The 26,307-nt window shown below is 45.5% G+C and overlaps 1 protein-coding gene across 8 annotated transcripts in view; it reads right to left on the reverse strand.

Annotated features, from left to right (window-relative positions):
• The window catches only part of CDH3 (cadherin 3), a 138,636-nt gene that overhangs the window by 30,320 nt on the left and 82,009 nt on the right, over positions 1-26,307 (reverse strand). For all 8 annotated transcript variants that reach the window (XM_027516161.1, XM_027516166.1, XM_027516164.1 and 5 more), the window contains 10 exons: positions 10,147-10,229; positions 8,383-8,508; positions 7,996-8,151; positions 7,766-7,910; positions 6,557-6,732; positions 5,825-5,953; positions 4,748-4,933; positions 2,886-3,127; positions 2,346-2,491; positions 1,341-1,565 (listed from right to left, as the gene is read on the reverse strand). In XM_027516161.1, coding sequence (XP_027371962.1) covers positions 1,341-1,565; positions 2,346-2,491; positions 2,886-3,127; positions 4,748-4,933; positions 5,825-5,953; positions 6,557-6,732; positions 7,766-7,910; positions 7,996-8,151; positions 8,383-8,508; positions 10,147-10,229 — 1,614 coding nt within the window. The remainder of the gene's footprint in view (positions 1-1,340; positions 1,566-2,345; positions 2,492-2,885; positions 3,128-4,747; positions 4,934-5,824; positions 5,954-6,556; positions 6,733-7,765; positions 7,911-7,995; positions 8,152-8,382; positions 8,509-10,146; positions 10,230-26,307) is intronic.

Genomic DNA, 26,307 nt, shown 5'->3' on the forward strand with positions numbered 1-26,307 from the left:
GGGAAAATGGCTTTCAGGCCACAGGGAGGTAATAGGAGACCAACTTGGGCTTCCTTGAGGAAAGGTGCTGAGTATATACCCCCAAATCAGAGGAATCATAAAAACGGGACAATGTGTGTGTCTGAGGCAGGTCTCCTCAGTCCTTTCTGGACAGGCTCAGCAGCAGCAGTAGACACCAGGCATTTGGTTACTTCAGGGAAGAACCTGAATGTACTGGTTCCCCATTCCCCTCTTGGGGGACCCTAGCACCAAGAGGAAGAGGGAGGCATTTTAAACCAGGGTGAGCTTCTCCAGGGGCCTTATTGGCACTTGGGCATGGATGCACTGTTTTTACGCACCTGAGTCCTTGCCCATTTGATGCCAGTAAGTCTCCTCTTCAGTCCTGTGACAACTGAAAAACCACTGAAGGCTGAGGAGCGTTATGGGGTGGGAAAGAGAAAGGACAGGGAGGTGGTTGGGAGCAGGGGCATGAGGGCCAGGGACCTTGTCTTCTACTTCTTTTCCACTGTTTACCCACACTGTGCCTTTGGACATGCCATTTAACCTTTCTGAGCCTGATTCTCATCTGTAAATAGGGATAAAAATACTGATCACAGAGGATGGTAGAAATTTAAAATAAGTATAAAAAGCATCTTGCAAATGGCCAGGGGTGGATAAATGGTAGGCAGCAGAGGATCCTGGTAGAGCAGACTTCCTGCATCCCAATCATGGGGCCATTATTTTCTATCCATAATGCCCCTGACAGGATATTTAAGTTTCTGTAAGCCCTGGTTTCCCTATCTGTCAAACGGGTGCACATACATGTATATGTATGATTAACAGTACCTGCTTTACAGGGTTATTGTGAGGATTCAGTAGCCGAATCTGTGTGAAGTGTCTGAAGTGCACATAGCACATAGCAAGCATGCTCAGGTATGTTAGTTATTACTGTGCTGGGTTCCCGACTCTCTCATTATGTCATAGTGAGAAAGGCATGTCCCATCTCTCTCTGGGCCTCAGTGCTTCCAACTGTATAGGAAAGTGGTTGGGCTAGAATGGTCTTTAAGGATTCCTGTGGATTCCCAAAGGTTTAGACTAAGTTAATAAGCAGCATTTGACTGACATCGTCTTTGTGTGTTATTGGCTGTGCAGCTTGCAGGATCTTGTTCCTTGACCAGGCATCAAACCTGTGCTCCCTGCAGTGGAAGCCAGGTGTCCCAACCACTGGACTGCCAGGGAATTCCCCTGACTGACATTCTTGAGGAGACCGGTAACTCGGTGACCCACAAGATGGAGCAGGAAGGTAGATGCTGGATCTTGGTAGGGGAGAGAGGACCCATTTGCCACCACCACTCAGTTACCTTTCTCGTTGACTTCTGCTGTCCAATAGACGTCCGAGTCGTGTGTGAGTTGGGCCTGGAAAGGGGCAGTGTGGGGGGACAAGTCCTTGTCTGTGATGTTTAGCACCTGGGGCACAGGGCTTTGGTTGCAGATGGTGATCTGACGGGGCTCGGGGACCGGACCGTGGTCATTGATGTCCATCAGTGTTAGCAGGAGGGTCCCTGTGCCAGTGGTGGGAGGGCTCCCTGTTCAAATCACACATATGATCCCTTTTCAGCATCTGCCTTTGGCTGGGTTGATGAATCCATATTAAGCTCCCCTAGGACTTATCCAATAAACCTCAGAAGGGTCCTGTTTACTGTCCAACTGTAACCTTTCAAGAGTTTCCCTGCCCTTGCTTCATTATAAATCAAACCAGTGATGGCAAATGCATGGCAAACATGCCATCATTCTCATTTTGTGTCCACAGCAGACATTACTAACTGATCACAGCACAGAGACTTCATCCAGACAGCCACTACCAATCTATCACCAAGAGAAAAAGATTGGCCACCTCAGGGCTGATGTGTTTGCTGACCAGCTTCAGGGAAGTTTCACTTCCCAGCCCTGCAGTAACCTCTCGCCTGCCTCCAGGTCTTGGTTCAGTATGTGTCAAATAGAGATGTTATTACATCAATATCCCCAACCATGTCGTGGCATGACATCACTCATCAATCGTAACACTTGTAAGGCAGCCCCTTTTAATCAATCACAAGGGGAAACCAACAGGCCAATTCAAGGCTCAGTAAAGCACAAACAGGCTGAAAAGTGTCTTTAGGATACCTCCTAACTCCTGGGTCTTAAGGAAACTGGAACCGGCCAACTTTAGGACTGACCACTCTAAGTCTCCTCCGAGAGACCACTTTGACCTCTCAGATAGGATTGCTGACACTCCCTTCCCCACATCACACTCAGCCTGCAGAGGGGATCTGCTGTGTCCTGGGCTCCAAAGGGGCCCACATAGAGGGGCTGGAGGGAGCTCTCACCATCATCTGTGGCCAAGACCATGACTTCGTAGATGTTGTTTCTCACAAACTGCTCATCCTCACGGTCCAAGACCCCTGCGGCAGTGACTTGTCCACTGTCTGGGTCCATCGCTAGCCACCCTGCTGGGTCTCTCAGGATGTGGTAACTGGAGCAGAAAAGTTGCAAAGAATCACACCCAGGATACTTAAGAGTTCTAGTGTCATCATTCAAAGTCTCCTCATGTCAATTAGCAGAGGGTTTCATGGGACTTGGGGCTCATAGACAGGATCACATGGAAAACGCATCTCACCCCCAATTGGGCTCCTGAGCTGAAGGTGGGAGGGGGCCAGCAGGGACATGTGAGAGGGATTGGGGAACACCTGTCCCCTGGACTTAACTTCCTCTGTACGGAGGGTAGGAAGGGAAGACCCTGTGCAGGGGTGGTAGTCAAAATATTTAACAGTCTTTATGGCAATTAGAACAAATACTGATGCATATAATAAATAACCCATCCAACGTACCCGTGTCTTTGGCTGAACACGAGCCGAACCCCTGCATACCTGATCTTCTGACTCCCCTTGTCTGGGTCCCGTGCAGTGTAGGCACAAATAGGCTCCCCAGTGGAGATGCCCTCCTGGATTTCGATGACTTTGGAGGGGGGGACAAACACGGGTGGCTCATTCACATCCTCCACGAGGACCACTACGGTGGCTGTGGAGGTCGGGAGTTTCACCACAAAGGGAACCTCGTTGATCACTTCGACGTACAGGGTGTGCTGGGTTTTGGCCTCAAAATCCAAGCCCTGGGAGAGAATAGGAAGGAGGATCAGAGTCGTCATTTTGTGAGGAGGCCCCATGCCGTGCTGTGATGTCTGGAAGAGAGGGCCCATCACGAGGGGCTGGGGCTCCCACCAGCAACAATGCTGCCTCTGCCCTGCCCCATAGAGCCTCCTGGTTTCCTCCTGCATTTCTGGAGTGGATACCCAGTGGGGCCTTCTCAGACCATCACCCCAAAGGCAACTAGACTAGTAAGCCCGAAGCCTAGAACTGGTTCTCAATGGGGTGATGACCTCCATAGTGGTTGTCGTCGGAACTTGGAGGGGGCATTTCTAGGTGTCCTAATGACAGGGAATGCCACTGGTGGGGGCAGGGACACAAAGAACTATCTCAAGTCCCACGGGACTTGCCAATATCCCCCGGACATTCATGTATTCCTGGGCATGAAGCTCTGTTTATAGTTACAGTCTAGAATGTGTTTTCCATACAAATCAAGTTTTTGGTGTGGTTTTAATTTATACTAAATTTCCTAGGAATGCAACTTCTGAGGGGAGCTCCTCAAGTTGTTTATTTGAGGTTCTGGAAAAACATCAATACCACTTGTGGTATGACTCACTTCAGCGACATACAGTATCTACTACACTTGGCTAATTCCACAAACAGATGCAAGAAACTGACCACTTCATCATGTTTTCTAGTATAGTTGTGCCCAAAGGTATACACAGGGAAGCAGTTTATTATCAGTAACTTTTCCTGAAAATCCTCCTTTATTTTAATTAGGGCATTCCATTTTTCTAGAAATTACATAAGTTATTATAGAGAAGTTATAAACAAAATTCATTTTACAATGTGAAAGGGGCATTACAAAACTTTGGTTACAAGGAGGGGACAGCTTTTAAACTATTGTGGCTCAGATGGTAAAGTGTCTGCCTGCAATGCTGGAGACCCAGGTTTGATCCCTGGATCGGAAAAATCCCCTGGAGAAGAAAATGGCAACCCACTCCAGTACTCTTGCCTGGAAAATTCCATGGACGGAGGAACCTGGTAGACTACAGTCCACAGGGTCGCAAAGAGTCGGACATGACTAAGTGACTTCACTTTCACTTTCTTTCTCAAACTGGGCCATTCTTTATAATAAACCAAGACGTAAAAGACATCAAGAAAGATTAGTCTGATTTTCTTGAAGCATCAATTTTACTCAAGATTTTTCAAGAGGCAAGGGTATGCCTAGATGTAATTCAAAACAGTTAAAGTAATTTAAAACTTTTAAAGTAAAACATTTTACTATCCAAACACTAAGATGTGAACTATGGATTGAAGGCAAAATAGCAAGGATTCCAATAAAACAGACCTTCTGTGTAAGACCAATTAGGAGCAGCCACTAGACACACTGGGAGGATGGGCCCCACTGACTGGCCTCAATTGGATCAGTGACTCTGTTTTATGAACTGGGTCTCTGGGGAAGATTTAAACAAAGGAATTCCCCCACATAAGAGGGATGGGAGAGTGTTGCAAGCCACGGGCCTGGTGCACTCCCTGTGAGTGGTCCCAGGTATGTGTCCCAGGCAAGTGGTACCCCTAGTCCTGGAGACTGGAGACCTCCCCGCCCCAGGTGTGGCCCTTGTACAAAGCCCAAACCAATTCACCTTCTGGGTGGTCAGGATACCCTGGTTGCTCTCGGGGTCAGTAGTGATGGTAAAATGGTCCCCGTTGTCACCTCCCACGATGCGGTAGGTGGCACGCCATGCTGGTGAGTTAGGGGCGTCCAGATCAGTCACTGTCAGCCTCTGCACCTCGTGGCTCACTGTGTTCTCAGGCACACGGGCCTCATACTGTCAACATGGAAAACACAACACTGTCAGAGCAGAGAAGCTGACTCCTCCGAGAGGCGGCCCTCCTCTCTTCACCCGCTGTGAGTCCTCCACCCAACTCCAGGGGAGCCCCATGCTGCTCACCCTTTCTGGGACATGCACAGATGCAGAATGCCCCAGGAGTCAACTTCACAGCTTGCTAGGACAGACACACCACAGTGACCCTGGGCCTGCTTTCCCTACATCCCACAGCCTGATGCTCCCAGAATCTCAGCCATCCGGGTGCCCAAGCCCCCAGGGAGAGTAGTCACCTGTATCTAGCTGAGATCAGAAAGGCACAAGGAAGGTGGCAAGAAGGGCTAGGTGTCTGATTGCTCTGGGGCACTGACCAGGGACTTTTTTGGAAATTTAGAACAGATGGCCGTGATGGTGAAATCAGCTATTCAGAACAAATTTCACCAGGCCTGAACAGTATTTAGCAGCCCAAGTTACCTAATGATGGAAGCGGGTGGGTATCATCTTGACTGGCACTGAGTCCTCTGTCATGTCAAGTGACAGGCATTCACCGGGGGTAGGTGGGCAGATGTAGGTGTGAGTCAAGTTAGGAATTTCCATATCAACAAAGATTTTCATATTGAGCACTTAGGTACCAGGGATTATGCTAAGAACTCTACATAGATTATTTCATTTAAAACTCAGAACAATGCAGCAGGTATTAACACTGTCTCCATTTCACAGACTAGGAAATAGGGCACAGAGAGGTTAGGTGCTTCCCCTCAGGTCACACAGCTTACAAGTGCTGGGGCTGGGACTTGAAGCAATGCAGGCTGATTTTGGAAGTTTCATCAGAAAGGAGAAACTTAGCTCCTCATCATCTGACAAGGAAAGAATGACTGGAGGAAAGGGTGTTACCTTCTGGGGATCAAACACGGGAGCATTGTCGTTGGCATCGAGGATTTCCACTATGGCCATAGCCGTGGTGCTGGAGCCGTCCCCATCCATGTCTGTGGCATGGATGGTCAGTGTGTACTCGGGGACTCTCTGGGGAGAAAAGGAGAGCGGGAGTGGAAGCCGCTGAGAGCAGGGCACAGCCTTGAGTGTACGCGGAGGGAGGGGAATGTTTCTCCTTTCCAGTGTTCACCTGATCCCTTGCTCACACACTGCAGGGAAGACCAGGAGCCAAGGGTGGAGGGAGAGGGGAACTGTGGATCCAAACGGTTCTCCTGGGCCAGTCAGTCGTGGGGTGAAGCCTGGGCACTGCCTCCTGACTCAGGGAGGATCCAGAAGGGGGGCTCTGAGCAGGAGTTTGGCAAAAGTATGAATTAGGGAACTCTAGTACCTACGGAGCTAACTGCTTTGTGGTACACATGGGACAAATCTGGGCAATGTGCATGCTAAGTGAGCCATTCCAAGAGGAAATGAGAAAACCTACGGAAAATATCAAATGTCTGTGTTTCACAGCTGCCTCCTCAGCTTTAATGAGATGGCTTGGCAGAGCGCCAACAGTCCAAGGGTGCTGTGGGACATCGATACAGCACCTGGCCGCAGCCCTTCCTGGCCGACTTGGGCTCTGGGGCAGGGGCTTCTGCTCTGAGTGTCAGGGCCTGGCCTGGGCAGGCAGCCCCTTCCTGAAGGGCCACTCACTTCCCGGTCCAGGCCACTGGAGATGACGCTGATGGTACCCGTGCTCCGGTGGACTGTGAACATGAGGTCATTCGGGTCCTTTGGCTCTTGACTGTGGATGGAGTAAGCAACCACACCGTTGTAGGTGTTAACGGCGTCGTCCTCATCCGTGGCTGTCACCTGCATCACGGAAGTGCCTGGCGGGGAAGAAGGGCTGATGAGTGAGCACCCTGCCCTCCCAGTGCCAACTTTAGCCTCACCCACTTCTGGAACCCTAAGAGGTTCCACCCTGCACGTCAGTTTGGACCCACCTTCCCCTCTCATCAGAGACTGTTAGTTGCTGCCCACTTCCCATTCTCCCTACTTCCTTAGAAACATAATCCTCATAATCACTCTAGGTTGGGCACAGGCCCACCAGGAACCAAGGCCATTTCCCACCGCAGGTAGCTGTGGCCATGAGACTGAATTGTGACAAATGGGATAAATACCTTCAGGGAAAGCATTTTTCTGAATTAAGGGGCTTACTCTTCCCACCCGTTCCCTCCTTCCAGAAGTAATGGCTGGAGCTCCAGCAGTATTCATGAGGTGATCTTGGGAACGAAGCCAAAATAGCAAAGCAATGAGACAGACGGAGCCAAGGTCTCCCACACTTTAAAGCACCATTTCAACCTGGCCTGACCACGTCTAGGCTTCTGGAATACAGGGGGAAGAGGCTCCATCTTGCTGAAGGTAGTTTTTCTTTTAAAAATGTCTACTGCAGCCTCACCAATTCACATTTCTCTGTAATTTTCTACAACTCAAAGGAAGAGGGGTCCTCCCCAGTAGCACCTGTCTGTGAGGTCATTAATGTGTAGCTATTTCTCTAGTCTTTTGCCCCAATTAATTTTCTCTCTTTTTTTTTAGCTGCACACATGGCATGCAGGATTTTAGTTCCCCAACCAGGGATTGAACCCACGCCTCCTATATTGAAAGCACAGAGTTTTAACTGCTGGACCATCAGGAAAGTCCCTACTCTAGGATCATTCTTATTCAGGGATTTTGGGATGGAGTGGGGAAATATGGATTTTTAAGAGGATCCCAGGTGATCCGATGTACAGCCTAGGAAATCGCATGTGAAGGGCTCTTCCAGACTTTAAGAGTCTGGCTGACCTCCAGACGGTTCCAGTTGACCCAAGGCCAGATCTGGGCCCAGGAGACCTCTATAGCTCCTCACCTCCCCAGTCTCCTTACCAGGTAGCACCCCTTCCAAGACGCTCCCTCTGAAGACATCCTGGGTGAACTTGGGCTTGTGGTCATTCTGGTCTGTTACAATGATGGAGATGTTCATGGGATCTTCCACAGAGGCGCCGTTCTCTGATACAGCATGGCCAAAGAGCTGTGGGGGCACAGGTCTGTGGTCAGTCTGGCACTCCCCTCCCCAACAGGTTCTGGGGCCCTGCTGGATGCTAAAGGTTACTTGCCTCATACTTGGCAATCTTCTCCCGGTCCAGTGGCTTATTCAGCAACAACCAGCCTGTTTCCTTCTCTATAGCAAAGATACCCTCTGGTGGGCTGTCTGCCCCAGGCCCCGTGATGCTGTAGAAAATCTTGGTGCCTCTGTCCTTATTAGATTTGAGCTGGAAGCAAAAGAAAATGGCAGCTGAAAAAATGATAACAATCTCACAATTGTAGCAAAGAACCCTCTATGGAGAGGGGTGGAGAGGCATTGCCTGATCAGAAATTGCTCCCATCACAGAGGCTTTCCTTCTGGAGGCCCCAGGGCTTAGCAGCAAGAAACCTCACACTCAGGCCTTTGAATGAGGGTCCCTGCAGCCACCAAGCCTCCCGGGGGGAAGGCACAGCCATACCTGATTCAGCCTCTGGGGGAAAGGACCCTTGCCATTCTCAGGCACAGATATTGGCGGGACCACCCATTCTCTCTTGCGCCTTCGTAAGACAGGTGCGGGTGGGGAGATCTTCAGTGCTTTCCTTTCCTGCAGGGAGAGAAGATGCCTTAACCCAGGTGTGCAAACACACCTGGAACACACCTATCTCCTCTCACCTATAGGAGCTCAGGATGAGGAGAGAGGCCAGAGGCCTAGATGGGTTTTTTTGCAGAAGAAAACTTGGAAATAATCCAAGTGTTCACTTACAGAGAAGGCCCAATTAAATACACTGTAATATATCCATCTAGTGAAAACCGTATACAGCTCGAAAAATGAGGATGAGGAAGGTCTCTCTGTGCTGATATGGAAAGATCTTTGATATACACTTAAATGAAAAAGAACACAGTACAGAACAGATTAATATATTAACAGTTTAGTGCTCTATTTAACAAACATTTATATAGGGCTTAATATGTGCTAGGCATTGTTCCATCTTTTGTGTAAAAGGGTAGGGAAATAAGGCATATATTCATATCTGCCTTTACACAGTTTGGGGGATACTAGAGAAACCAATAATGGTGGTTACTGGTGAGAAGGTGAGAGGCCTTGTATTGATTTTTTTTTTTTGCTCACTTATTTATTGTATAAAATATTAAAAAAATTTAATTTTATATTGGATTATAATTGATTTACAATGTTCAGTTCTACCAATGTATTTTTTTAGTTTATTTTTTTATTGAAGTACAGTTGAATTACAATGTTGCCTTAATTACTGCTGTACAGCAAAGAGACGTAGTTGTACATACACATACTGATGTATTTTAGTGCAAAAAGAAAGTGAAGCCATGTAAATGTTATTTTTTTCATAAAAAAGAGGAGGGAAAAGTCTGTTTTATATCTACATATATAATATACATAAATATATTTAATATAAATATAGAACAAATACATAAATCAATTCTAGAAGGAAAGAAACTGGTAACAGGGTAACCTGTGTATTCTGTTAGAGGGGTGAAGGCATTAGGCAGATGAGGAGACACAAGGGGAGGTTATGTGTTCTATAACTTCAATATTTAAAATTTTGGAACCATGTGGATATATTAGCTGTTCGAAGAATTAAAAGAAACAAAGAAATGTGGCCCAGAGCTTCAGGTCCATCTTCCCAGAAAGTGAAAGTGAAGTCATTCAGTCGTGTCCAACTCTTTGGGACCCCATGGCTCCTCTGTCCGTGGGATTCTCCAGGCAAGAATACTGGAGTGGGTTGCTATTTCCTTCTCCAGGGGATCTTCCCAACCCAGGGATCGAACCCAGGTCTCCTGCACTGCAGGCACATGCTTTACCCACTGAGCCACCAGGGAAGCCTATCTTCCCAGAGGGTCTTGGGATTGACAGTCCCATGTTGGGATCGCCTTCACTTGTGGTTTACCCTCAGGATGTGGGAAAGACAAAAAGGGAGATGGGACAGGGAATTCCAGGGAGGAAGAGCACTGGACCATTACTCACAGGGCAGCTCTCAGCCCCACAGGCCTAACTCTGGCATCCCCTACTGGGCAGCAACAAGCACTGCCCTGCTTAGATGGTTGCCCACGCTCAGAGCTATGGGCAACTGACGGCTAACCCTGTGTGCTCTGCAGGGGTAATGTGGCTCCCGACAGCCATGGCAGCCTCGGACTCCTGGCCAGCAGCAAGCTGGGTGTGCATGGAGAACGTTTTCCTTCTGTCCTGCAGGTGCACACGGTGTTTTACCTGGACTGTTTCATCGTTCAGAACAATGAAGTCATCGTCAGTCAGCAGGGCCGACTCTTGCCCAGGGCAGTCTGTGAAGACCACTGTGGGGAAGGGAGGAAAAGAATATTAGGAAGGAGGGGGCTTCTGGAAGCTACCCCATGAGAACCAAGACCTGACAACAGCCCCCTGACTGGATCAAGGGCTGTTCTAGGCCACTGCAGAAGGAGACTTGACTTACTTCATCTGACCAGCTGTGTGACCAAATATGAGTTTCAGATGGGCTCCCAAGTTTGGTCTTGAGAAGGAGGACCACTTCAAGGTTTGTGGGACAAAGAACCAAGACCACAGACATTCAGCAACATGAGACCCATGGAGTCTCACGAGACCCAGAGCTGAGCCAGGATCACAGCTGGAGGCAGAAGAGTTGATGCATTTCTGAAGGCTACATGTCTCCCTACATGCCGTATGCACCCTGCTATGCAGTCACCCACACAGATCATTCTGATAACCTTTGGCTGTTTCAACTTGTCATCATCTTTCTGAATTCTCCCCGCTTGGCCACCCTTTAAATAAGCAGTCTGAGTTAATAACTACCATTCGCTAAGCTGGAGACTGGGTCCATTTCATCTTTACAACTATGCTACCAAGGTAGGCATTAGCCCCTTTTCAAAGAAGAGACAACTGAGGTTCAGAAGGCTGACCCCAAGGCATATACTAGAGAGTATTCACAGCCAGTATTCTTATCCACCCTTCCCTGTGGACAAGCATGTAATTAGGAAACCTGCCAGGGGGTACCTCTGGGCCTGTCAGCACCATGCTCTGACTCAGGGGTTCCCTTATGTTGGACTATGTCGGTTTCCTAGGTGGCAGCACTACAAGGCCCACAGGGAGAGGACTGTGCCATGAAAAGGTCAGGGTGAGGTCTCCCAAGTGTTCTAGTTTGAAAAATTGTCCTTTAGTTTCAGATGATGATGATAATTGTTTTAAAAACCCTTCCCTAAAGAAAGAATAATAGATGAGAGACTGTAAACTACACAAGTAATGTGAACATCATAGCAATATATAAGAATATAACATAAAAAATAGAATTCCAAATAATACTCTGCTATATAATGAATTCCTAATCTCAAGAACAACAAAAAATATATAACCCAGTCTAAAAAGAAAAAGACAAAGGAGGTGAAAAGACATTTTTTCAAATAAGGTATACAACTGGCCAGTAAGCACATGAAAAGATGCTCAATACCTCTATCATTTGGGAAATACAAGAGCTTCCCTCATAATTCAGTTGGTAAAGAATCTGCCTGCAATGCAGGAGACCCTGGTTCAATTCCTGGGTCGTGAAGATCTGCTGCAGAAGGGATAAGCTACCCACTCCAGTATTTTGGGGCTTCCCTTGTGCCTCAACTGGTAAAGAATCTGCCGCAATGTGGGAGACCTGGGTTCGATCCCTGGGATGGGAAGATCTCCTAGAGAAGGGAAAGGCTACTCACTCCAGTAATCAAAATTACAGTGAGATACCACTTCAAACCTACTAGGGAGGCAAAAAAAAGGTAAATAAGATATAAAGAAAGATGACGTCTTCTGCATTGGAAATATGAAATGCTGCAGCCACTGTGAAAAAGTTTGGTGGCTCAAAAAGTAAACATAAAATTACCATATGATCCAGCAATTCTACTTCTTGGTTTACACCCTAAAGAGCTGAAAGTAGGAACTCAAACAGACACTTACATATGTATTTTCATAGTATCCCTATTCACTTCCCTGGTGGCTCACAGGGTAAAGCGTCTGCCTGCAATGCAGGAGACCTAGGTTCGATCCCTGGGTCGGGAAAATCCCCTGGAGAAGGAAATGGCAACCCACTCCAGTATTCTTGCCTGGAGAATCCCATGGATGGAGGAGCCTGGTGGACCACAGTCCACAGGGTCGCAAAGAGTCGGACACGACTGAGCAACCTCACTTTCTTTCATTTTCTATTTACAATAGCCAAAAGATGGAAACAACACAAGTGTCCATGAAGATCTAATAAACAAACACAATGTGGTCTAAACATACAATGAATATACATACATACATGTATAAATACACATTTTTTATAAGGAATGAAGTTCTGACACATGCTATAACTTGTATGAATCTTGAAAACATTATGCCAAGTAAAATGTCATGCATGTGCGTGCATGCTCAGTCGTGTCTGACTCAGAGATCTCATGCATTGTAGCCTGCCAGGCTCCTCTGTCCATGGGATTCTCCAGGGGAGAATACTGAAGTGGGTTGCCATATCCTACTGCAAGGGAACTTCCCAACCCAGGGATCGAACCTGAGCCTCCTACAGCTCCTGGATTGGCAGTCGGATTCTTTACCACTGTACTACCTGCCAGGCACAAAAGTGACTGCACTTATAGGAGGTACCTAGAATCCTCAAATTAACAGCAAGTAGAGCAGAAGTTACATGGGGCTGGTTGGGGGGAATGGGCAGTTATTGTTTAATGGGTATGGAGCTTCTGTTTGGGATGATGACAAAGTTCTGGAGATAGACTATGGTGAAGTGATAGTTGCACAACAATTTAAATGTACTTAACGCCACTGAATTGCTTACGTTAAAAGAGTTAAAATGGTCGATTTTATGTTATGCATATTTTTACCTCAATAAAAAAGAAAAGAAGCAATCTGAAGTAGGAATGCAAGATGGGATAGTCACTTTGGAAAACTGCTGGGGAGCATTTACTGCAACTAAATATACATGCTCCCCAAGACCCAGTAATTGTACTTTGAGGTATAGATACAACAAAGATCCACTCGCTCAAAGGCAAGTATAATAATATTGAGAGCAGCATTATTTATCATAGGTAAAGACTGGAAACAGCTTCAATGTCCATCAAGGTAGAATGAAGAGAAATGTGGTGGAATATTCACATGATGAAATAAATCAATTAGAAGGACATATGACAACATGAATGAATCTCACAAACATGGTTAAGTGATAGAGTCAGATACAGAAGGACATATGATTCCATCAACATGAGGTTCAAAAGCAGGTAAAACTGGGTGAAAGAACTTAAGACATTGGCCATCTTTCAGGGAGAGGAGTTGTAAACGGAAGGGGGAGGAAAATGGTCTTTAAAGCATACAGATCTGACTTCAGCACCCCAGAGCCCCAGACCTCATACACAAGGCAGGCTCCTTCATGGGAAAGCTGGGATGTGCCCATGAGAAAGAGATTACTTAGAAACCAGCTCTGCCTCCTTGACGACATCCCCACTGAGAAGTCCTGGGCTGTGACAACATGCTCGGCTAGCGAGAGGAGGGGAAAGAGAGATCTAGGCCCGAGTCAGCTCCGAAGGGCCCCAAGCACAGGGAGATCCCCATGGGGGAGCCTGCCAAATTTATTTATTTGACTATGCTGAGTCTAAGTTGTGGCATGTGGGATCTTCCTTGTGGCGTGCAGGATCCTCAGTTGCAGCATGCAAACTCTTAGTTGTGGCATGCAGGATCTAGTTCCCTGACCATGGATTGAATCCAGGGCCCCCCGCATTGGGAGTGCAAAGTCTTAGCCACTTGACCACGAGGAAAATCCCTATAGTGAGAGTTTTTAAATTATCTAGAGAAGTTCTTATGCTATGAAGATATAGTATGCAGAATGTAAAACTGCACATATAGTATATGTAATTCTGCACAGGGGGGAAAAAAAAAAAAAAACACGGGAAGGAAATGAAGCTTTCCAATGGCTGGAGTTACCAGCATTTTTACCTATTTTTCTCTATCTATTTTTCTCTAGGTCCAAGTTTTCTCCTAACATGATTGTGTCCCCACCCTCTCAAATTCATATGTTGAAGTCCTAACCCCCAGTACTGCAGAATGTGACCATATTTGGAGAAAGGGCCTTTGAAGAGATGATTAGATTAAAATGAGGTCATGAAGGTGGGCACTAATCCAGCATGATGAGTGTTCTTTAAGAGGAGGAGGAAATTTGCAAACTAGACAGTTACAGAGAGAAGACTATGTACAGACACACAGAGAAGGCCGCCATCTACCAGCTAAGGAGAGATTCCTCAACACAAACCACCCCTGCTGGCCTGTGCTGATACTGGACTTCAAGCCTCTTGAGTTGTGAGAAAATAAATCTCTGTGTTTAAGTCCCTCAGTTCTCGTTCCTTTGTTACGGCAGCCCTAGCTGCCTAGAATACGACAGGCATCCATCGAGAGTCAGGAATCCCTCCTGTCATGAATTACTATTATTTATAGCTAAAATGTTTATACTTTCTCACTTAATCTTCACCAAACACCCTATGAAGTAGATTTTAGCACCCATTTTCTAAATAGGGAAAATGAGAGGTTAAGTGAATTCACTAAAGTTACATGGCTAGGAAATGGAAGAGCTACAAGTGGTACCTAGACCTGTCCAGATGGAGTTTTTGTTTGTTTTTTTTTTTAACCACTATGGTTGTATTATCTTTCTGATACACCTGAGAGTATGTTTTCTCATCTCCTCCCCAGCCCCCATTACCTGTTGTCCTTCTCCATCTATTGAAATAGCAAAGATTGATTTTTAGAAGCCCAATGGGGCAATGTGATATTTGGAGAAAAGTACTAGATTTGGGGATAATAAAAGTAAATCTCTTAGAGTTGTGAGTTCTAAATGTAAAGAGCTGAAAAATAGGAAAATGCATTATGGCTGCTGCTGCTGCTGCTAAGTCACTTCAGTCGTGTCCGACTCTGTGCGACCCCACAGATGGCAGCCAACCAGGCTCCGTAGTCCCTGGGATTCTCCAGGCAAGAACAGTAGAGTGGGTTGCCATTTCCTTCTCCAATGCATGAAAGTGAAAAGTGAAACTGAAGTCGCTCAGTCATGTCCAACTCTTAGTGACCCCATGGACCGCAGGCCACCAGGCTCCTCCATTCACGGGATTTTCCAGGCAAGAGTACTGGAGTGGGGTGCCATTGCCTTCTCCAGCATTATGGCTGGGTCTGCTGTTAATGTTAGTAATGGAGATGAAGACCTATTCTTGTGTAGGCAGTGACTTTAACTTGCTGGGTGAGCCTGGGAAAGGCACTTGACTTCTCTGGACCCCCAGAATCAATTGTTTGCTAAAGCTTTGAGCCTAAAGCCTACCTTCCCTTGGTTTGAAAGGAGAGAAGTATGCTATTAAAGGATGTACTCAAGAATGGCAGCACCAAACACAGTTTCTCCTTGATGTAAAAAGAAGAAAAGCTTAAAGGGAATACTTCAAGTCACTAGGTGATTCAGCGCGGCTTAAAGAAGTGTTAAGGACACATGCAAAGGTTCCTCAAAACTCCAGAAGTTGGAACCATCAGTGCGTTGATACAGAATTTGAATTAACTTATTAGGAATTCAGGTTTTCTCATTTGGAAGATGAAAATTAGACTGACTTCACAGGGTCATCTTGAATACCAAGTAAGATAAAACCACAGAACACAAATGTGTAAAGCTCAGAACTTTCTATGAACTCTTATACCACCAGAGAAAATGGGAGTTCAGAGGTGAGATGGCATACCAACATCGTACATCTAGTGAGTGGAATTAGAGAGGTGGGAAGAAGGTTTAAGAGGGAGGGGACATACGTATACCTATGGCTGATTCATGCTGATGTATGGCATCAGATCAGATCAGATCAGTCGATCAGTTGTGTCCGACTCTTTGCAACCCCATGAATCGCAGCACGCCAGGCCTCCCTGTCCATCACCAACTCCCGGAGTTCACTCAGACTCACGTCCATTGCGTCAGTGATGCCATCCAGCCGTCTCATCCTCTGTCATCCCCTTCTCCTCCTGCCCCCAATCCCTCCCAGCATCAGAGTCTTTTCCAATGAGTCACATAAACCAACACAATATTGTAAAGCAATTACCCTCCAATTAAAAATTAATTTTAAAAATTGGTTGGTACAATTCACCAGTGGGTGGGGTGGTGGATAACTGGAACCCAGGGTGGTCATATTCTAAAATCAAGTTATTCAACACAACATTCATTCAAGAACAAGTTGAGTGTTTCCTAAGTGCCCAATATTCTAAATACTAGAGATGCATTGGGGAACACAAATATGTTTCTCCAAGTACCTTTAAGTTCTTACAGGATACTGCCTCCTGTCCAAAATCACCTTTCCACAGCTATTCTATCTACCAAACTAATCAATAATGCATTGATTGTAATAGCTAAAGTCTAGACAACCTAGATGTCCATCAACCAGAGAGTAACTCTGTATTATGATACCACCTATACAAGGACTTCCCTGGTGGCTCAGACAGTAAAGTGTCTGTCTACAATGTGGGAGACCTGGGTTTGATCCCTGGGTCAGGAAGATCCCCTGGAGAAGGAAATGGCAACCCACTCCAGTACTATTGCCTGGAAAATCCCATGGATGGAGGAGCCTGGCGGGCTACAGTCCATGAGGTCACAAAGAGTTGGACACAACTGAGCGACTAACACTTTCACTTCCTAAGGGAAGGTCTTCAGCTAGCAGAGGGGCTGGCCAGATAAGCCTGTCAGCTTTTTCACTTAGTAAGAGACTCTCAATGAACTCTCCGATCTCCTCCTACCCAGCAGGGAGGTAATGGACTGACACTCCCATTACTCAAATGCCTCAATTCCCCAAACTCTAAGAGCTGCCAGAAACCCAGAAACCCTCTTCCTGCTGCCTACAAAATCAGCCCCCCAGGAATGTACAGCACACTTCACTACCCTGTTTGCTGGCACATTCGCATGGTTTTATGGTTCCAAAAACTTGCAGCATTTTATCTGGGCTGTCCATCTGTTCTTAGAGTGGACAGTCCCAACAATCAAGGAGACGTCAATAGTCATGTTCTCCAGGTGTACGTGCCTCCCACTCAGACTGCACATTTCAGCGGCACCAGCAGGCCTGGTCCCATCAGCTCTCACCCACGTTCAGCAGGATGCAGAATACAATCAAGGGGCAGGAGTCAGGCAGGCAGGAACAAGTTTCAAAGACCCACTCCGCCCGAGACACCCAGCTAAGTGTTTTCCTATCCAAGTCCTCAAAAAATAACCCGCAAGGTGGCTGTTACCATCCTATTCGGACAACTCAGGAAACGAGAGACTGCCCTGGGGTTGAAATGTCTCAGGAAACAGTTTCAGAGAGGAGAGCGAAGTAGATGAAGCCCCGCAACCAGGAAGCGGCAGGACCAGATTTCAAATCTGAGAGGCAGAGGCAGATGAGTAACAAAGAATATAGGATTTGGGGACTTCCCCGGTGGCCCAGTGGTTAAGAATCCGCCTGCCAATGCAGGGTACACAGGTTCAATCCCTGGTCCAGGAAGATCCCACATGCCTCAGGCCAACTAGGCCCATGTGCCACAACTACTGAAGCCCACGCCCACACACCTAGAGGCTATGCTCCACAGCAAGAGAAGCCACCGCAATGAGAAGCCTGCGCACCGCAACCAGAGAAACTCAGTGCAGCACTGAAGACCCAGTGCAGCCAATTAATAAATAAATAATATGGGGTTTAGAGGCCAAAAGACGTGGTTCACATCCAATATTATGTGAACACACAGAAGCTGTTTTCTCATCTGGAAAATGGGAATAATACCTAGCTCATAAGATTATTGGGAGAAATAAGTGGCATAATGTTCACACAGCAATGAGCAATATGTCTGGACCAGAGTCAGCCCTCAATAAAAGGGACCTTTAGGTCGCTCACAACTAACCAGGGTTTCTGACTCCACGTCTAGGCCTCTCTCTGCACCATAGAGAAACCATCTCTCAAAGCAGGCATGGGGTTAGCTACAGCCATGTAGCTTTACCCGAAGGCGGAAACATCGAGAGGAGAAAGGAACACACAGGACCAAAGAGCGTCACAGGGTGGTGGCTCAGTCTGCACTTGGAGAGGACTGTTCTGTAGGGGGTACTCCAGGGTTTACTGGGAGAGGTGGAAGATGGCACTCTCACAGTCAAGCTGACCCGCCCAGGGAAACTTGCTGAGGCACCTGTAGAAACATGAGCAGTTTTCTCCACAAGCCGTGAGTCACACAGAGGCTGGTAAACGATAAGCCCCGGGGCAGATCATTACAACTTCCTCCCAGATGCTTCCTGGCACTGCTGGCTTGTATCACTGGTTTCAAAATGAAATTGATCTGAAACCAGGTCTCATCATTACTCATCCCCCTTCTCCCCTTCCTTCTAACAGCTAGTGAAGTAAGCTGATTCCCGTTCCTGATTGAAGTCTATCTCCACAAGCCACGAATCTTGGCCTAGTCATGGAGGCGTGAATGGGCTTGTGGCAAACTGTTTCTGGGGCAAGTTGGTGAGCACTGATGAGCACATGGGGCAACAGTTTAGATTGTAAGGCCGAAAAACAAGAGATCTAAACATAGCTCTTACTTCCACACCCACATAGGACCTTAAAGTCATTTGACTGCTTTAAACTCTGTTTCTCTCGCAGAGATTCTGAATCATAAAGTCTATGAATCTGATGAAGAGGTAGGCATCTGTACCAATATAAACTGATAGGTTTCAGCACTGAGTCTAAATACACAGCACCAGGGACTTCCCTGGTGGTCAGTGGTTAAGACTCCAGGCGCCAAATGCAGGGGGCCTGGGTTTGATCGTTGGTTAGGGAACCAGATCCCAAATGCCCCAACTAAGAGTACACATGCAGCAATGAAGACCCAGTGCAGCCAAATAAACAAATATTAAAAAAAAAAAAAAAAAAAACACAACACATGCAATTCCTAGAATACTGTTGAGGGAGTTAGTAACTTGAGGCTACTTCTAGAGAAAAAAAAAATCTTTTTTTTTTTTAGATTAGAGCTCTAGTATATCTGCTAGATAGAAACATTCAGTGGAACCAGGAGTCCCTGGCCTGTGCTCAAAGCTCCTCTCTAAAGACCATACTGCCAAGCATGGCCTCAGATCCTGAGCTGGAAGCACTGTAAAACCTGGTCAAGAAGGGTTGAGTCCCTGGGGTACTAGAGCCATTGAAAGAAGAAAGCTTTTGCTTCTTAAATAGACTTCTAAGAATTAATGGATACTAAACTGAGAACTCATTCCAGGCCTGCTTTTAGGTTGGAATTGAGTCAGTTCAGTTCAGTCGCTCAGTCGTGTCCGACTCTTTGCGACCCCGTGAATTGCAGCACGCTAGGCCTCCCTGTCCATCACCAACTCCCGGAGTTCACTCAGACTCACGTCCATTGCGTCAGTGATGCCATCCAGCCATCTCATCCTCTGTCGTCCCCTTCTCCTCCTGCCCCCAATCCCTCCCAGCATCAGAGTCTTTTCCAATAAGTCAACTCTTCGCATGAAGTGGCCAAAGTACTGGAGTTTCAGCTTTAGCATCATTCCTTCCAAAGAAATCCCAGGGCTGATCTCCTTCAGAATGGGACTGGCTGGATCTCCTTGCAGTCCAAGGGACTCTCAAGAGTCTTCTCCAACACCACAGTTCAAAAGCATCAATTCTTCAGCACTCAGCCTTCTTTACAGTCCAACTCTCACATCCATACATGACCACTGGTAAAACCATAGCCTTGACTAGATGAACCTTTGTTGGCAAAGTAATGTCTCTGCTTTTGAATATGCTATCTAGGTTGGTCATAACTTTCCTTTCAAGGAGTAAGCATCTTTTAATTTCATGGCTGCAGTCACCAACTGCAGTGATTTTGGAGCCCCCCAAAATAAAGTCTGACACTGTTTCCCTATCTATTTCCCATGAAGTGATGGGACCAGATGCCATGATCTTTGTTTTCTGAATGTTGAGCTTTAAGCCAACTTTTTCACTCTCCTCTTTCACTTTCATCAAGAGGCTTTTGAGTTCCTCTTCACTTTCTGCCATAAGGGTGGTGTCTTCTGCATATCTGAGGTTATTGATATTTCTCCCAGCAATCTTGATTCCAGCTTGTGTTTCTTCCAGTCCAGTGTTTCTCATGATGTACTCTGCATATAAGTTAAATAAGCAGGGGGACAATATACAGCCTTGACGAAGTCCTTTTCGTATTTGGAACCAGTCTGTTGTCCCATGTCCAGTTCTAACTGTTGCTTCCTGACCTGCATACAAATTTCTCAAGAGGCAGATCAGGCAGTCTGGTATTCCCATCTCTTGAAGAATTTTCCACAGTTTCTTGTGATCCACACAGTCAAAGGCTTTGGCATAGTCAATAAAGCAGAAATAGATGTTTTTCTGGAACTCTCTTGCTTTTTCCATGATCCAGCGGATGTTGGCAATTTATCTCTGGTTCCTCTGCCTTTTCTAAAACCAGCTTGAACATCAGGAAGTTCACGGTTCACATATTGCTGAAGCCTGGCTTGGAGAATTTTGAGCATTACTTTACTAGCGTGTGAGATGAGTGCAATTGTGCAGTAGTTTGAGCATTCTTTGGCATTGCCTTTCTTTGGGATTGGAATGAAAACTGACCTTTTCCAGTCCTGTAGCCACTGCTGAGTTTTCCAAATTTGCTGGCATATTGAGTGCAACACTTTCACAGCATCATCTTTCAGGATTTGGAATAGCTCGACTGGAATTCCATCACCTCCACTAGCTTTGTTCGTAGTGATGCTTTCTAAGGCCCACTTGACTTCACATTCCAGGATGTCTGGCTCTAGGTCAGTGATCACACCATCGTGATTATCTGGGTCATGAAGATCTTTTTTGTACAGTTCTTCTGTGTATTCTTGCCAGCTCTTCTTAATATCTTATGCTTCTATTAGGTCCATACCATTTCTGTCCTTTATCGAGCCCATCTTTGCATGAAATGTTCCCTTGGTATCTCTAATTTTCTTGAAGAGATCTCTAGTCTTTCCCATTGTGTTGTTTTCCTCTATTTCTTTGCATTGATCACTGAAGAAGGCTTTCTTTTCTTTTCTTGCTATTCTTTGGGACTCTGCATTCAGATGCTTATATCTTTCCTTTTCTCCTTTGCTTTTCACTTCTCTTCTTTTCACAGCTATTTGTAAGGCCTCCCCAGACAGCCACACCTCCAAACTCTCAAGGGCACACCCTTGAAAGTCAGAAGCTTGTCTTCTCAGCCATGACACAGAGGTTTTATTTAGTCCCAATGTCCAACCTTGTTGGATGTTATGGCAAAATAAAACCATCCATCATTCTGGGGTAAATGTCCTTCAAATGATCAATCTTGGACAGTTTCCCTACTGATATTTGGACATCTTGATGAGAAGGAAAGAATAATGCCAGTTTAAAAGTGTTACAGCCAAAAGGCAACTTGTTGGGGAATGGGGGAGATACTGTCAAAGATGTTTCCATTCTAGTTTGCTTTAGGGACACCTCTAGTTTATAAAGCAAACAAATTTATCCTTGTAGCTATCACTATCTTTTGTTAAGGGATTAGGATAAAAAGGTGAGAGGGAAAGTGTATGGAATTGCCTTCAGAAGAAGATTCTGGCATTTTCCTGAGTAAAATCATACATAGAAAATAGTTCACTTACTAAGAAATACAAAGTAAAAGGACACGTGTTGTGAAATACTTGGGGAATGGATGCTGCTAAATATTGTTAGAGCGTTAGAGGAATGTAAATTGGCAGAAACTTTTTGGCAATTAAGCCTTAACGAAATCCTCTGATCAAGGAATTGTGCCAGGAAATCAACCAAGATGTGACAAAACCATACCTGCACCGATGTTCATTGACTATTGCTTAGTGTTTAAAAAGTCTCAACAACTTAACATTCAACAGAATACTTAAGTATGTGTGCTACAGTAGCTCAAACGTCTCATCTACAGCCTTCAATGTTGTAAAAAATATCAATGAAAAACAATGGTCTGCTCAGGGGAAAAAAACACGTCATAAAAACAGCCATTTATAGCTTATAGCCTGAGCCTGACAATTATAACATAAAATATTAATATTTTTATACTTGTAAAAAAAAAAACTGGTGGGGGTGGAGCTGAGTCTTGGCTGCCGGGAAGGCAGACTAGTTCTTTCCACAACCAACGACTTTCCAAGCCAAAGAAGTCCAAGATGGAGGAGCGTGAGCAGAATCTGATCTGAGGAGGCCAATAGGCAGAGGCCAAGAGGCATGCTGGGTGGCAGGGGTAGGACAAGGGGAGCCCGTGGGGCAGGCTGGGAGCCCAAGGGGCTGTCCCATGGCATGGTGGAAGATGAAGCATCCCAAGTGTCCTGCCATAGCTGTTTGGCATTCTCAGAGGAGCCAAACTTTGATTCCCAAATGCTGAGAGCAGCACAAGAGGACCCGCTGCCTTGGATGTGTTCATGATGACCCATCACCACTAGATCACCACCGTGGGGAATGCTAAAGAGTCAACCACAGAGCTAGAGCTGAAGTATTGGATGAAAGGCATTCTCAAATGCCTGTTGGTACAAGGAATGGCTTTACAAAGCCCTTCTCTGATTCACAGAAGTAGAAAATGAAGCTGGATTGTTGAGAAAGGAGGGCCAGCTGTGGAGCGATAAAGCAATGGGACTCCTCTCCCTCAGATATCCTCAAGGAAGACTTGGTTAGGAAAATGGATGTGGAAGATCTATTGAAAATGTTCGTTTGAAATGACTAAAGTCCTTAATGGGTGGTAGGCCTCCATTCTGCTCATCTTCCAGTTTTTTCACAGTAAATATGTTTTGCAATCAGAAAGAGATGTGATTTTGCCCACCTCTGCCTAGTAAAGTTATATGGCAACTCCCCGTTGTTGAGGAGGAAGCAATTCTTTCTATGAGAAGTTTTGCCTCTCTGCACAAAGCTCTTTGGAAAGACCTAAATAATGTTACTCAGGTTCTTCTCACCCATGGGAGCTGGATCCTCCCTTGTACTCTCCAGAGAGAAACCCAAGCTGAGTTGTACTCCACAGCACTATGGGAATTCCAGAGACAGTTGACTCAAAGCTCAGTGTTAGCGTGCTGTCAGTGATCCTCACCTGAAGAATGAGAGCAAAGATCTGGAGATTGACCTGGGACCTCTGGGATATCAATCAAGGGTCTGGTGGGCAAAAGTGTTGCACATTGGCCCTGCAGCCTGGGCAGGTCAATTCATATTTAAGCTGTTAACAGTAAGCTCTCAACAAATTATTTTTAGTCTCTAAAATGGGAACACACATACACATACATACTCAGGCTCTGGTTAGAGCCAAATAAAATGCACTGTGCTTTTCAAAGCACAATTAAGTATTCAAAACTAGTGACAGTGATTTAAAAAGCAAAACAAACAAACAAACAAAAAAAACCCAAGAAGGTAAAGGTCATGTGAAATACTGAAGTAAGCAGAAAATTAAGGGAAAAAAATGGATCAACTGCCATTAAGACAAGCATTGGAAGTTAAATTCAAATTGCCATGCTTTCAGAAATTCCCTGGCAGTCCAGTGGTTAGGACTTGGCACTGTCACTGCTGGTGGCCCAGGTTCAGTCCCTGGTCAGAGAACTAAGATCCTTGCAAGCCAAGGGGCCAAAGGAGGTTGGGGGCGGGGGGAGCCACACTTCCATTCACATCTCACAAATCTGTCCCTTTCTTTTATATTCTCTCTAAAAGAGATACACCTAGCTCTTTACAACGGTCTTCATGATATCACATAACAATGGTTCCCAAACACAACTGATAAAATCACCTAGAGAACTTTAAAAAAAAACATTCAGATTCCCTGCTTCCAGCCCACCCATCACTTCCACTGATCAGTTTCTGGAGGTGGATCCAGGGAAGACAGTTTGTTGGTTTTTTAAAGTTCCTGATTCTCACCTTTACTTCTTGTAAGGTAAATTGGTATAGATTTTTGAGCGTGCTTCAGAGTATGTATTAAAATTTCAAATGTCCAGATCCTTCTTCTGACCAACATATATACCTGTCTTTTCAATATCTCCCCCCTGATGCTTTAAAGGCATAATCCATAATAGTAAAATCATTATGTCAAAAAGCAAATTCATGATCTTCTTTGCTCTTGGCCTAAATCTGGTCCTTTTCCAGTCTCCCAGGGAAGGGTACAGTGTGTACTCAGCTATACAAACCCAAAATCTGGGCCTCAGAAGCAGCCCAAGGTCTGTGTCTAGAGTACCCGAATTCAAATGTTGGTTTCAGTGACAAGACTCTGAGCAATATGTTTCCATTGTCTGTAAGGTGGGAAGGATGCCAGTAATACCTACTTCAGGTAAAGGAGTTACTATTTAGCATAGTGCGTAGCCTACGGTTATCTAGCATCCTTTTCTTTGACCATTTCTCCCTCAGACTTTTCTTGCCAGTCAATCGCCAAGACTCATGTCTCTCCATCTCTCCTTCCCCCAGCTTAGTATTTACTACATCATTTTTAGCCTAAATGAATACAGTATTCTCCATTTTAATAAAGGAGGACCTTTTAGAAATTCTATAGATGATACATTTGAGAGGGTAAGATCACTTCCTGTTTTGAAACTTATCAGTGATGTGCCACTCTTCTCAGGATAAAAACCAAAATCTCTAGTGTGCCCAGTCCCTATCCGCACTGTCTAGCTACAGTGGCCCTCTTAAGTGCATCGTAACCCCTTACCACAGGGCATCTGCACACCTGCTCCTTCAGTGTCTCCTACATTCCCATTCCAATGCTACCCAGTTACCTCCCAACATCTTCCAGATCCAAATTCAAAAATTACTTTCTTAGGAAAACTTTCCCTCAACCCTCCCAAAGTAGGTCAGTTTCCCCTGTTAAAAACTCTCCTGTGCTCAGTCTTGTCCAACTCTTTACAGCTCCAAGGACTGTAGCCCACCAGACTCCTCTCCATGGAATTTTCCAGCAAGAATTCTGGAGTGGGTTTCTTACTCCAGGGGATCTTCCCGATCCAGAGATAGAACCTGTGTCTCTTGCCTCTTCTGCATTGGCAGGCAGATTCTTTACCACTAGAGCCACCTGGGAAGCCCATGTAACTCTCTTCCACAGGTTTCATTACAACTTGTAATTACACGTTTACTTCTATTGCCTATCTCCCTTAACTAGTTTGTATAATACCCAAAGGCAAAGACTGTTAGAATCTGCTTATTACTAAATCTCAACACCTAGCACAGTGCCTGACACAAAGTAGGCATTCAGTAATTGTTGAATGAACTACGAAAGTCCCTTAACCCAGCAATTTTGCCTGTAGGAATGCAGTCTAAAGATACGTGTATAACAACTAGTCTAGCTGTAGCAACATGGCTATTATTACCACTGCTAACACCTAACATTTATTTATTTCATGCTTTTTTACACACTAACTCAGCCTTATGAGATCCTCATTATTACCTCTATTTTACAGATGAGGAAACTGAAGCATAGAGGTTAAGCAAATTTACCCAAGTTTCTACAGCTAGTAAGCAGACAGCCTGAACACAGGCACGGTGGCTCTGGAACTCCACACAGTTATATTTTTGCAGACTTCATTTGTCAAAATTTGAAATGTTGCTGGAAATACTAAAGTCTCACTTTGCATGCAAAGTTTGAAGAAATTAAAATCTCCCAAATTAAGAAAAATGTAAAAAGTAACATAATTTCAAAACAAGAGAGACCAGTGAATGATAAGCATCTAATGGTTTTAGAAAAGGCAGAGGAACCAGAGATCAAATTGCCAACATCCGCTGGATCATGGAAAAAGCAAGAGAGTTCCAGAAAAACATCTATTTCTGCTTTATTGACTATGCCAAAGCCTTTGACTGTGTGGATCACTATACACTGTGGAAAATTCTGAAAGAGATGGGAATACCAAACTGCCTGATCTGCCTCTTGAGAAACCTGTATGCAGGTCAGGAAGCAACAGTTAGAACTGGACATGGAACAACAGACTGGTTCCAAATACGAAAAGGAGTACATCAAGGCTGTATATTGTCACCCTGCTTATTTAACTTATGTGCAGAGTACATCAAGAGAAACGCTGGACTGCAGGAAACACAAGCTGGAATCAAGATTGCTGGGAGAAATATCAATAACCTCAGATATGCAGATGACACCACCCTTATGGCAGAAAGTGAAGAGGAACTCAAAAGCCTCTTGATGAAAGTGAAAGAGGAGAGTGAAAAAGTCGGCTTAAAGCTCAACACTCAGAAAACGAAGATCATGGTCCCATCACTTCATGGGAAATAGATGGGGAAACAGTGGAAACAGTGTCAGACTTTATTTTTGGGGGCTCCAAAATCACTGCCGATGGTGATTGCAGCCATGAAATTAAAAGACGCTTACTCCTTGGAAGGAAAGTTATGACCAACCTAGATAGCATATTCAAAAGCAGAGACGTTACTTTGCCAACAAAGGTCCATC

Source organism: Bos indicus x Bos taurus, chromosome 18 (genome assembly GCF_003369695.1).
Source record: "Bos indicus x Bos taurus breed Angus x Brahman F1 hybrid chromosome 18, Bos_hybrid_MaternalHap_v2.0, whole genome shotgun sequence".
Lineage (NCBI taxonomy): Eukaryota > Metazoa > Chordata > Mammalia > Artiodactyla > Bovidae > Bos > Bos indicus x Bos taurus.